This window comes from Aphanomyces invadans, assembly GCF_000520115.1.
Source record: "Aphanomyces invadans strain NJM9701 unplaced genomic scaffold supercont1.6, whole genome shotgun sequence".
Taxonomy (NCBI): Eukaryota; Oomycota; class Saprolegniomycetes; order Saprolegniales; family Verrucalvaceae; genus Aphanomyces; species Aphanomyces invadans.
In genome coordinates, this window is record NW_008580151.1 from 1886904 (window position 1) to 1899128 (window position 12225).

The window sequence follows — 12225 nt, forward strand, 5'->3', positions numbered from 1 at the left end:
AAACTTGACTAACTGTAAATTCTAAAACTACTTTGAAGATAAACGAATCAAATGCAAACATTTTTGTTATGTTTAAGTTGCACATATAGTTGCTTCATTCTTCAGAAATTGCTTCGTTCACGGTTGTCACATCCCAATATGCTCGATTGCATCCAAGAAACATCAAGATCTCAAGAGTTTCAGGGGTCATACTCTGACGCAGAGTCGAAAAAACAAGCTTCGCCTTGGAAAAGAGTCGCTCGACAATGTTCGAGGTGGGTAGGATGCACCGAAAATCGTCATAGTCCATCACCACTGAGTCACGAACTTTAGCTCGTTTGGCGCGCAGAACGTCCATAGCCAGTGTCGAATTTGCTGATGATGCAAGAAATCGGGGTCGAGGTTCAACGAACGTTGCTCTTTCGAACGGCTCCAGGGTCTTCTTTTCGGCAGGGTTGAGAAGGGCTGAGTCGCCGTTGAGACCCTTCACAACGGCGGACTCAAAGTCGGGATTTGAGATGATGTTTGCCCTTTCACCAAGGTAATATTCCATTTCGGGAAAACGTTCGATAAGGACAACAAACAACTGACGAACCTCATTCAAGGTGAGATCTTCACGTTGAAGAGCGACTGTGAAGCCTTGGATGACGTCGAGATTTCGATGCAATGCTTCCAATTCGTCATTCTCTCGAGGTGATGGGAACAGAGGGCGAAGCTCTTGGAGTGTGGCCATGTGATCCTTGATTCTGAAGAAGCGTTGTACCATGCAAAACGTTGAGCTCCACCTCGTTTCATTCTTCATCTTTGGAGCAAGATGCGTCAGCTCGCGCAGGGCTGCACGGTTCTTGATGGAGCGGCATTTCACCATGAGCGTTTGAATGCAGTTCAAAATTGTTTCGCTCGGTTTCAAAATGTCTTGGACTGCAAGGTTCAGATGATGGCTCGCACAACCAACAAGAGGGACACCCATTTTTCTTGCCATGGCTTGGTTCATAGAGCAATTGTCGCCGACCACGAACGAGATTGATTTCATTTCGCGCCCATACAGTTCCAATGTTGCTCGTACGAACTCCACGTGCTGGTTTGACGACAGGTCGGTTTCATTGAGCATGGGGGCGAATGCTAGCATAGGTGTTTGAACGCCCTCGTCGTTGCAAAAGGATGCCAGGATACAGCAGAAGGACGTCCCAGACGATGACCACCCGTCGATGACGATGCCAAACTTGGGCGGTAGTTGCAGAGCAATCTTCTTTTCCACAGCAATGGTCGTCTTGTTCATTGCGCTGCGAAGCGTTGTGGTTGAAGTTTTGTCAAGCGACACATATTTGAGGAATGTGTCGTCTTCAACAATTGAGAGAGGAAGATGCTTCGCGACGATCATGTCCATCCAACCGAAAAGGATCGTTGCCTTGTGGGAAACGTAGACGTCGAAGGGAGAAGGGTGTTGGATTGCTTGCGAGGCGTCGAAAATTGCTTGAAAGTTGTGGTGAACGGAGGTCAGGTGGCTCATGAGGTTTGAGACTCCCTTAGATCGCTGCTGGGAGATTGCCTTGAGGCACTGCCGACATTCAAACTTTTGCCCGTCAATTGGTTTGAAAAAGTAACCGGCAATTGCAACATTTGAGCTTGGTGGCCTCATGATGTATAATGCCAGAATGATCGTTTGAGTGATGTATCTGTACATTTTAGAACCATTGGTGGCTGTTGCCCTGCTAAAAAGATTGGATGCAGTTGCCCTCCTTATGGCCAGGGTGATCATGATTCACCCTCCATATGGCCCTGTTCACTCAACCTCACCCTCCCTAGGGAAGGGGCAAAGAGGGCCCCTAGGGGATTCTCTCCCTAGGCATTTCGGTCCAGACTGGACCAGCCCATGGAATCGAGCCAAGCGATGCAACCCTTCCCATGGACTTCCACGAACAAATTTGTTGCACTTGAGGTTGCCGCATCCCTTGTTCATTCAATTCCTACGCGAGTCATGTCGGGCGTTATCGATGTCGCCCTTGTGTTGCCCGGCGATGCAATTGATATGTATGGGAGCCACGAGGCTACGAGGAGCCGTTGCTTGCCCAAGGTTGCGAGGCGCTTCGCAGCAGACGACCCCCGTCAACAGCTTCAGTGCCGTGGCGCCACGGTGTTGCACGAACTGTGGCTTGGCTGTCCGCAGATGTGCAAGCTCCGCAGCCTCGGACTCTTGGACTGCGATGAAAATGACGCCGCACGAATTTGATATTCTCGTTTGTTCGGTACCTAAAGATATTTGTGAGTTCGTATACTATTTCAATTAAGCTTAGTACATCTGAAATTTCAAAGATGGAGCATATACACTCGTGCGGAGCGGCAAGGCAAGCATGGCATCGGAAGGAGTCGACGGCTGCGCGTTCCTGGGCGACTTGCAGTTCCTCCTCGCGACCGAAGACCAACTGAACGAAGATTTGTCCCTCCTGTGTGACTTGCTCAGCGAGAACTCGCCGTCGGACCAAACGACCGGCGGGTCGCGTTCCATGAGCACAAGCGACGCAATGGAGAATGCGACTGCAGCATTGCTCCCTACGAAAAAGATCGCTCTCACATGCATCCCGATCCATCACGTTTCGTTCGCTCCATCCGCCGCAGGCCACGTGGCCATTGAATATCCTGCCACCGGTGCGAGGAACCGGTTTCAGTATCGTCAGAGGCAAGAGATTCGACTCCTTCGTCAACAAGTCGACGCGTTAAAGAAGACGTTAGCCGCCACCATGGCGTACCATCATGCTTCAAATGCGCTACAGCGCCGTTCCGTGTGGAAACAGGCTGCCGACCAGGAACGCCTCGCCTGCAAGCGTGCAATTGCCGAAAACACACAGCTCCAGCACGCCATCCGCGAACAAGCTACGTTCATCGACCGCATGCAGAAAGTGATCGTGAAGAAGCCGCGCATAGCGGCCATCGCTGTGAGTTGAATGTCACCTTGTGGGTGTTCACACAACGTGGTGATAGACCGAGGCGGAGGCATGGAAATCGTGCAAGTTGGTCGCCCACCGACCGCTCCGCATTGCAGCTATCCATGCGATCGCTGACCGCCAGCTCAGCCGCATGCAGAGTGCGCTAATTCAAGCGGGTGTGTTCAACGAACTGAACGACAAGTTCTTTGCAAGGGCGCAACCTGTCAACGACAACCAGCTCGTCATGACGTTTGTCAGCCACGTGCGTATACCAGCGCCGTACCGAACCGTCGCTGCGTCGTGCTGGCAGGCTTTAGCGGAAGCACAGGACCCATCTCTGCCGGACGGTGCGTCCGAGGTAGGCCGATGATACCTTGCGCGAGTCTGTGTCGATGGGACTTCGGCCAGGAGTGCGAGATGGTCGATCCCAACACCGTGTACCGGCGGTTTACTCAGGTCGTGGACTCGATTCCCGCGCACTCGAACGTCATTCGCAAGTACTATCCCGACGGCCACCAAGACGTCATTGTGTGGCGAAACGTGCTGGAGGACGCTCTGGCGCCGCACTTGTCGCTCGGGGCCATCGACAACGAGTGGGGATGGTACTGCGCCGACTCTACTGCAGGATGGAACCACATGCGGTTGTAGGCTCGTGGTGGCGCCGATCCAAGGCGACCCGAGGACGTGCCGCGTGACGTTTCTGCATCAAGTTTTTGGCGACCGAAATCCACGTTCCTGTCCGCCAGGCGCGATGGCCATCGACGCAACCAACCAAACCATCGAAGCGTTTCGATTCTGTCAACGTCCGGCCGACCCTGGGCGGTTTTCAGGCACCCCTGCAGCCGCCGTGGACGACCCTGACAAGTTTGTGCAAGTTTACATGAGCAAGGGCAAGCGGTTCGAGCTCGCGCTCTGCGCCGCAGTCGACAACGCGATTCTCGTCACTCAGAGTCCTCGGTTCCAAGTGCATTCTACTACGTGATAATGACACCCTGTGGTCCCTGACCTTACCGTGCGAGTGGTGGCGCTGTGCTTGTTCGTTCATGGCGAGGAACAACGACGTGGTCAAGGCAGGTGCTTGAATGGACCGTGTTGGGCCCTATCTCTTCTGGACAGAGAACAAATCTTCGCAAGCGGGCATGTTGATGCACCCCCGCAAGAAACCACGCTCTCAAGGGCTTCACGTGGGCAGGTGACATCGCCAGGAGGAATCATTCATTTCAATCAGTCATCGCACTGCTGTGTCGAATACGCACGACTCGCGTGATCCGCGGCGGTGACGTGTAGTCGATAGCTCCACCGAGGGTCGGTGCCCGTCGTCAACATCAGCAATACCAAAACATGGCACGACCATTTCGTCGCGCACTGGTGCTTTCCAGACGCCAATCGTGCCATGGACGGGTGCTCGTGGCGTCGCTGGCGGAGTTTTCTTCCGTCGCATTGTTTCTGGGTACACTGTCACCATGTCCAACATGGTTCGCGCCGTGCAGTTGTCCTTGCCACAAACGACGACATGCAGGACGAATTTGTCGTCTTGTGCGACGTGCTTGACGAGTCGTCCAGGGCAGAAGCGAACGCGACGGCTGACAGCCGCGCCGCTGGTTGCCCAATGCACTCGGATGCGACCGCGGGAAAGCAGACTGCAAAAGCAGTGTGCTGTCGAAAGAGACTGTAGTTCGTCAACGGTTCACGTCCGCCAGCGACAAGGTCAAGCCCCAAGTCCAACAACGTCGACTGTGGACGCGTGTATCTCCTCCGCGGCCCACCAACGTCACGATGCGAGTTCTTCGAACGGCACGGTATTTCTCCAGTTCAATTCTCACGACTCACTCGGTTTTCAGTGGTAGGTGCAGCGTGCTGGGACGGTCTGAAGGCCAACGTGGAAGAGCTCCGTCGCTGCGCAAGCAGGCAACTGCCACGTGATACGGCAGGGTGGCGGCAGACTCTAGACACTGTCGATGCATGCACCTTGAATCTACAGCTGATGCAAACGGTGGCAACCCGATTCGGCGCCACTTCACCGACAAGACGTGAGATGTCGTGGTGGGGCGACCAGTGCTCGAAACTGCCCTTGCTCCGCGCATGGCTAGAGGAAATGACAAGTGGGCATGGTAGAACCTGTCGTTGGGTTCGACTTGATAGCCCTCGATCAACTTGTGCTGCTCATCGCGTGCGATGGAAATCGCACCGACGAAAGTCGACATTCGCAACCGTTGCCCCTCGTCTGGCACAATACGCCGAAACGTGGGAGTTTAGCGGAAGACGCATGGACACCACAACGCAACTTTACTATCTGGTGAAGGGACAGCGGCTCGATGAGTGCAGGAAGGCTTCCACCAGGACCACATCGAGTCTAGATGCAAAACGAGTCACAAGATGCGCGACTCATTGCAGCCGTCCAAAGCTCCAGAGAAGAACTGCGAACGATTCAAGTCGATGGACAGGAGACAACGCTGCGTTGTACAAGGTAGCTATTCTGCAACAGGAAGAGGGGCGGTCGGGTTGTGGCGACGAATGGATTCCTCCATGACGGTTCGAATGAGCGGTCGCATCCGCCGCCTGCGCTCCAAAAACGGGACCAAGAAGGATGGCGGGTCGTCCAGATTCGTCGACGCTCGCGTGACCATGAGGCGCTTGAGGGCTGCGATGACGTCGGTCAAGTAGGCCTTTACTTCTTGGTGTTCGAGGACTCTGGATATGTTGGAGTGGCCGACAATGGTGGTGCGGCACTTGGTGGGATCGCCAGGATCCGGTCCAAACGACCACCTATTTCGATACCACACACTTGAGCCATCGGATTCCCATGAGAGAGCCGCACCAGCCCCACACTTCGTCCACAGCGTCCGAAGGCTCTTGGGCGACCAGCGCGTCGTCGACGACGGAAACCCAGACAAAAAGGATGCGGCCCGTCGTGGGGTCGTCAAAGCGTTTGCGTATCTCGTTCGAATGACACACGATGCGGCCATTGTGTTGGCGCGACCGGTGGTACACGGTGTGTTCGTCCACGTGCTCCCATACCTACCCGCATTGCCCGTAAACTGTGGTGTAAGTCAAGCCAGACGGACCTGGTCGTCGGTGGCTGCGATGGCATCCGTCACTTTGCCTGACAACACTTGCCAGCACGCGTTCGCGATGCTGCGGAACGGAGCTGGGAGGTTGATGTGATTGATCGATTGGAAACCAATCTGTTCGTCCGGTAGTGTGATGGGCTCGCCGCGGCACGTGTCTTCGGTCAAATCGAACACGCCAGCTTGGACAAATGTGGTGTGGAAGCGGTGATACTGGTGGTCGGCGATGCGGTGGATCGTGGCGGCGCGGAGGACGGGGTCGGCGGGAAGTCGACCGTACAACACGCTCTCGTTGGTAACTTCTGGAAGCACCTGCGTTGCCAAAACACATCAGTTCCACGGGCTGTCGTGCCATGAGGTCGTACTGTCCACCTCGGTGTTTTGAACACCAGCTTCTGAAGTCGCTGGATGTGCTCGCCGCGTTCGCGCACGGCTGCTAGGAGCTGTTGATTCTCGTCCAACGTTTTGTTCTTGTCAATGCGTAGTCGGGCGGCAGTCCGTGCCCATATCGACACCTCGCCAGCCGATGCAGACGCCGCAATTTGCTTGGCTTGGACAAGTTGCGCCTGCAAGTCATTGATTTCGGCCTCGAGCTGCTGGACCTCGGCCTTGTTTGTGTACACTCGAATGCGTTTCGGTTTAGGCATGCCCTCGTGGCCACTGCTTCCACCGCTGACCTGGAGGTTGTCGTCGTCGTGGCGAGTCCATTGCTCAACCGGGGACGTCTGGAGAAGGTCACACACAGTCGCCCACATGTCTGCGTCGTCCGGCATGTCTACTTCGTCGGTGGGACGTGCCAGAGCTTCCCATTCCTTCGGCAGAGGGCTCGCCTTGGCGGACAAGGCTGCATCCATGCCACCGGTCGCCGGTCGCTTCGCCATGCCCGAGTGTCACATCGGTTCAACTACATGATTGGTAGAATCCATCCAATCAAACCATCGAATTCTCCCGACGACGACGACGACGACGACGACGACCATGACATGGTTCTACTTCGTTTGGTCGTCGCTTCGACCGAAGGAACCAACGAGGCCACCGCGACAACTTGGACGATGCGATCCGTTGAAAGGTTTTGCTCTTAAGTTTGAGGCGGTGTCTCTGCTGGTACTGTGGTGGCGTGGTTGAAGTCGCGGATCGCACGGTCAATTGCCCGGCGTAGCCTGTGTTCCATACGCCGTCCACGCTCCATAAACGTGAGCAATGCGGGCGGGAGACCTTCCGTGACTTCTTGCCGCTCCCTCGGGAAAGAGCCTGGTGTGGCTGAGCATGATACGAGCTCCAGGCCGCTCGTGATGCTGTCGACAGATGCGTCGAGCCGAAATTGCGGCGGCGCTTCGGCGCTCGCGTCCGCCAACACTTGGAGAAGTAGCGTGAGTCGGCACTGGTTGGGGTTGTCCAGTGGAGTGAGAACGATCCTGCATTGGAACAATTTAGCCACATGATGCCATGGAGAACGAAATGAATGGCCAGGAGAGATGCGCGCCATGGACGTACCATCCCCATTGGTCGTCGACTGCGCCTTTCAGCATGTGTGGCGCCAAGTCGTCTTCGAGCACAGTCCGCCACACAATCACGTCGCGCTTGGGCTCAGTGTACAATTTGCAGATTGTGTTCGAGTGGCACTCGACGCCGTGCTTGGTTTCTGTGCACTGTTCGTAGATCGTGTTGGGGTCCACCACTTCAATCGACTAGAACAACGAGGTATCATGCCACGTGCTCCTTCCAATGCACCATCTCGTCAACATACCGTCGAGCTCGTGGCCGACGTGTGGGGCAGATGAAATGTGTGCCATGCACACAAGCCGACCGTGTGGAATGGCGCAGCCAGTGTCACATGGTTGACCAACTCGACAAGGACCTTGTTGTGGGGCTGTCGGATCGGCTTGTACCGAAAGAGGTTGGTCGTGACCCCGATCAGTCCGGCGTTGATGAACGCCGTGTCCATGCGCCGGTATTGCCGATCCGCGATTGCGTGTATCGCAGCGACGCGAAGGGATGCTTGCGCCGCCAACTTGTACGACTGCCACTCCTCCGACTGCACGTCCGTCTCCATCTGAACATGGCGGCATGGAAGAATTCACGATGACTAGTCGTGTGCGTCGTACCGTCAAACGAGGTTTCTTTCGAAAGTACTTTTCCATTTCGCCGAGGAACGTCGACTGGGTCGCTATGTCGGCCTTGAGCTTCTCGTTTTCGCCCAGCGAACGAAGCTTTGCTTGCAATTCAACGCGGGCCGCCCGTTCCCACTTGGGCAAGTCCATTTTCTCCGCGGCCGCTGCATGTGCTTCCGCCAACTGGGCCTGCAACGTTTCGACTTGGGATTGCAGCAGTTGGATCTCTTGCTTCTGTCGGAACTGGTACTGGTTCCGAGCCCCTGGGGGAGCACACGACACCTTGCGCTTTGTGGTGGGTTTGGCGAGCAGCGTTGGGGGTGCTGACGTGTCTGAATCGTCTGCGGTCGTGGAATCACCTCCCTCGGTCGCTGCATCGGACGTTGAATCCGTCACATCATCACCTGGAGAGAGGAGCTCGCATACGATGGCGAGGTCATCTTTGAGCTGGTCGTCCCGCGCGATCAAGAAGGGCAGGTCCGTTGCAATGTCCCACGTGTCCGTGTTCATCCTGCCGTGGTTGCGGAATGACCGTGTGGGGCGAATTTTGCGGGGTTGTTGTAGTCATCATTTCTTGAAAATCATCACCAAATTTCGGTGCTTTTTACAGTTTTTTCATTCAACTTCCTCGAATTCTCACCAATATCCCCCCACCTGCGTTCGTCACGGCATCTCCAACAGGCGACACCAGACAGCCTTGCGCTGCACGTTGGCAGTCCTTTTGCCTCTCTAGATGTCCCAGCGAACGAACCCACCTCGCGCTGTTCACGACGAATAACAAGGCGGAGCCACAGACATCGTACACGTCGAACGCCTTGAGTGCAAGCCGGGATCTTTGCATACTCTCGCGATTTCAGCTGCCATGCTGGCCAAACCAGTCAAGGGAGCAGAAGAATGAGCAAGCAGCAGCAGCAAACTCTCAGCCGAGCGGCCCCAACCAAAGTCAACTGGGCCGTCAACTGTCACCCTTCTCGCCACTTAACCATTGTCCGCCCGACCATATCAAGCTGTAGTCTATTCTTGAAAAGCTACTAGTTAGAAAGAAAATAAATCCAAATTGAAGGTAAATATCATCTGCAATTATGATTTTTACTGCTACAGTCAGTAGTGATTGAATAAGAATATATTCTTGAATCTAATAAGAACGACACGATGGGGGTTTCGTCTATGTCTTGTCGACTCCTTCGACGGCGCAATCCGGAAGAAGGCCGCTCTCGGCCTGGAACTTGTGGATAGCGGCATTCACAGCAACATGCAGAGCGACTTCGAATTCATTGCCTCGTTGAATGAACGGTGCGTAGCCCATAAGTACATCTGGGCTCGGCTGCGACTTGGTTGGACATGGGTACTTGCCGTCGTTGATACGGGGTACTTCGACCACGTTCAGTTTGTCGATGGCCGCTGTGATGGCTTCGACCGTGAGGTTGTCGACTTGTTTAAGGACCTGAGGCGGAAGTGTCGTCGGGTCAAAGACTGCATGGAGGAGGAGAGTCAGCCGGCACGACTTGGTGTCGACCGGAGTTATGACAATCCTAGTTTCTACGACGTCGGAAGAGGTCCACGAGGTTGAGCATAACGGGTCCTCACCATCCGCATTCGTCCTCGACAGTGCCGTCGGCCATCTCAGGGACGAGAGCATCGTCCAGCACAGATCGCCACAAGATAACGTGTTCTAGTCCGTCGTCGCAGTAAAACTTGCGAACCAGATTCGAATGGGTCGTTACTCCCGATGCGACCTCGGTGAACTGTTCGTACAGCGTATACTGGTCAAATCGCTCTTGGATCTGCACGCACGTACACATGAGACGGCTCGGTTGCAGCACAGATTGGAGATCGATCGATGGACTGACCACGGTTGAGTGTGGGGACATTCCTGGTGGCGAGTCACAGCTGAATACGTCCCAGACGGCAGCACTGATCACGTCACGAGGCGCCGCCAGCTCAAAGTTCATGACGACTTCTAGCGTGACGGCATGCTCGTTGCGTGTCTTGATCGTACGTGAATGGTACTTGGGGTCGGTGCAGTCGAGGAGCCCGGCGTTGATGAACGCCGAGTCCTTTCGTCGGAGTTGGCGATCAGCGATTGCAAACACCGCAGCTTCGCGCAGGGATTTCTGCGCAGCCAACTTGAACACGCGCCAGTCGTCTTGCGTCAAGAGCTACGACGACGAGCATCGTAAACCAACAAGCATAGACGAGGCAGACCCGAGCACACCTCGTGACGCGGTTTCTTCCTCAAGCACGCCCTCAACTTGCCAATGAAAGAATTCTGAGCATCTAATGCTTCTCGTAGGCGTTTGTTTTCCTTGAGTGCCATGGTGGCGTCTGTTTGCCGGAGTCGGGCCAAGGCTTCCGCGGGAGTCATTTCTCGCTTGAATGCCGCTTGGAGCTTTACCACTTCGAGTTTTGCCTTGAGTTCCTCGACCTGACGCTGGAGAGTTTCAAGCTCCTGTCGTTGCCGGGACTGATGTGGATTTCGTGCGCCCGTCGGGGCCATGGAGGGTTTCCTTTTCCGTTTGACGGTTGTCGACGATTCAGACGAGTCAGTCTCGGCCTTACCCAACAGGTCACACACTGTTGCAAGGTCAGTCTGGAGCTCGACATCCGTGGCAAAGAGGAATTGGAGGTCGCCCTCAATGTCCCACGACACGTCGTCCATCGAGCTGCTCGTCCCACCAGCCAGCAACAGACCAAATTCACCCGCGTTCTGCCAACTCATGAATTCCACGCCGGATAGAGTTTCAACGTTTTCCGTACTATCTCGATGTTCGTAATCACAAAGTGCGCCGTACACTCTCACACAGTTTACCGTACAGGCACCTTAAGTGAAGCACTAAATTGGGAGTGCTGATTGATAGTCATATCAACAAGCACTCCCAATTACTACGTCACTGCCGTTCAAAGTGGCCAAACCAGCAATCCATGTGGTTCCGAAGTTTTAATATCTTCGAACGTCGAAGTACATCTGGAATCTACTTCCTCCGTTCCAAAAAGAAGTTTACCACTTTTTTGGCATCAAGTTTATATGAAACAAAGTATTGCCAACTCCCAAAATACCATATGATTTGTGTATTTTTATTCATATTTGGAATTTACGACGAAGGACAGAATGATCTCATGCATACGTATTGCCTAAATCATGCTATCGTGAATTTCACATGTCGACTGGAACTGTTGAATAACATTGTCCACGCTTTGTACAAAGTCGATTCGCTCTTCCATCGCCTCAATAGCAGCGTACGTTTCCTCGTCGCATTGAACACGTTGGCACAATGGACCGTTCTTGAGCAGCTTGTCTTTGTTTGCATGAGGTATCTTGTACACATTATCACCATCCATCTTCAACACACACTCCATCACTTTTTGCAAAGTCATGAATGTCTTGTCCAAGACCAAGGGGTCCAAGTCGTCATAGGCCTTGCTGACCGCCAGAACGAGCTCTTCAATCGTGTAACTCGCTGTATGGTGTTGCAAACTTTGGATCGCATTGAAAAGTCCTAGGTCCAACACATTCATGTCAGGACTTTGGGATGGCTGGGCACAGAGACGGATGTCCCATCCATCGGATTGTCCAGCAGCAAGAACAGGAGCATCGTCGACAGCAACATGAGGTCGTGCGCTGTCTTGTTGCACCCAAATGGTCTTGGACCGACGGCCAGGCCAACGCGACTTGATCGCTGGTATCACCTTGTCAACCAAGAACGAGCGGTAGACTTCCTTGGTGACCACGACCGGCTCCGTGATGGCATCCCCGCGCTTGAAGTTTTTGCTGTTCCGCAACGCCGGTCGAACCATCGTGAACGGCCACGTGCCGATCTTTCCATCCCATGACTTCCTTCGATGTGCGTCGAACCTTGGACGCGCCACAGCCGTCAGAAACATGACCTTCATGAGGTGTCGCTTGGACTGACACTTCCGCATAGGCACCGGCTCATCGTTCCAAAGGTAGTAGCGACGATTCACCTTCGAAATGTAAAACCATTTCTCATCTATGTGTACCGTGTCCAGCATATCATGCCAATGCACCGTGTCGCCATGGCCTCGCCGAAGGAAGCTCTTGACAAATCCCAAGCGTTCCGCCTTGTGCTTGTCCGTTAGCATGGGTTTGAGCCTGCTTGTGCATCGTTTCAGTGCCTTCGTCTG

General features: G+C 54.3%; 5 protein-coding genes across 7 annotated transcripts; 1 reads left to right on the plus strand and 4 right to left on the minus strand.

The window, feature by feature from the left end:
* The first annotated feature begins 2278 nt into the window (after positions 1-2278).
* Positions 2279-3918, plus strand: H310_04218. 2 transcript variants are annotated; one of them, XM_008868469.1, is made up of 4 exons: positions 2279-2912; positions 2959-3261; positions 3312-3505; positions 3552-3918. In XM_008868469.1, exons 1-4 carry the CDS (start codon positions 2331-2333, stop codon positions 3883-3885), a joined length of 1413 nt encoding a protein of 470 aa, XP_008866691.1. In that variant the 5' UTR covers positions 2279-2330; the 3' UTR covers positions 3886-3918. The 2 variants fall into 2 exon arrangements, with proteins under 2 accessions (XP_008866691.1, XP_008866690.1); XM_008868468.1 differs by having other exon boundaries at positions 3312-3918.
* Positions 3919-5374: 1456 nt separating this feature from the next.
* H310_04219 (hypothetical protein) lies at positions 5375-6852 on the minus strand (the record flags this gene model as incomplete). The annotated part of the gene is made up of 4 exons (XM_008868470.1): positions 5375-5669; positions 5722-5921; positions 5969-6283; positions 6337-6852. The coding sequence occupies 4 exons, from the start codon at positions 6850-6852 to the stop codon at positions 5375-5377; spliced, it is 1326 nt and encodes a 441-aa protein (XP_008866692.1).
* Positions 6853-7049: 197 nt separating this feature from the next.
* H310_04220 (hypothetical protein) lies at positions 7050-8592 on the minus strand (the record flags this gene model as incomplete). The annotated part of the gene is made up of 4 exons (XM_008868471.1): positions 7050-7386; positions 7466-7659; positions 7719-8024; positions 8077-8592. The coding sequence occupies 4 exons, from the start codon at positions 8590-8592 to the stop codon at positions 7050-7052; spliced, it is 1353 nt and encodes a 450-aa protein (XP_008866693.1).
* Positions 8593-9187: 595 nt separating this feature from the next.
* Positions 9188-10835, minus strand: H310_04221. 2 transcript variants are annotated; one of them, XM_008868473.1, is made up of 4 exons: positions 10298-10835; positions 9933-10241; positions 9670-9866; positions 9188-9614 (listed from the first exon to the last, which is right to left on the minus strand). In XM_008868473.1, exons 1-4 carry the CDS (start codon positions 10799-10801, stop codon positions 9248-9250), a joined length of 1377 nt encoding a protein of 458 aa, XP_008866695.1. In that variant the 5' UTR covers positions 10802-10835; the 3' UTR covers positions 9188-9247. The 2 variants fall into 2 exon arrangements, with proteins under 2 accessions (XP_008866695.1, XP_008866694.1); XM_008868472.1 differs by having other exon boundaries at positions 9188-9866.
* Positions 10836-11214: 379 nt separating this feature from the next.
* On the minus strand, positions 11215-12183 carry H310_04222 (hypothetical protein; the record flags this gene model as incomplete). The annotated part of the gene is made up of 1 exon (XM_008868474.1): positions 11215-12183. One exon carries the CDS (start codon positions 12181-12183, stop codon positions 11215-11217), a length of 969 nt encoding a protein of 322 aa, XP_008866696.1.
* Positions 12184-12225: the final 42 nt, after the last annotated feature.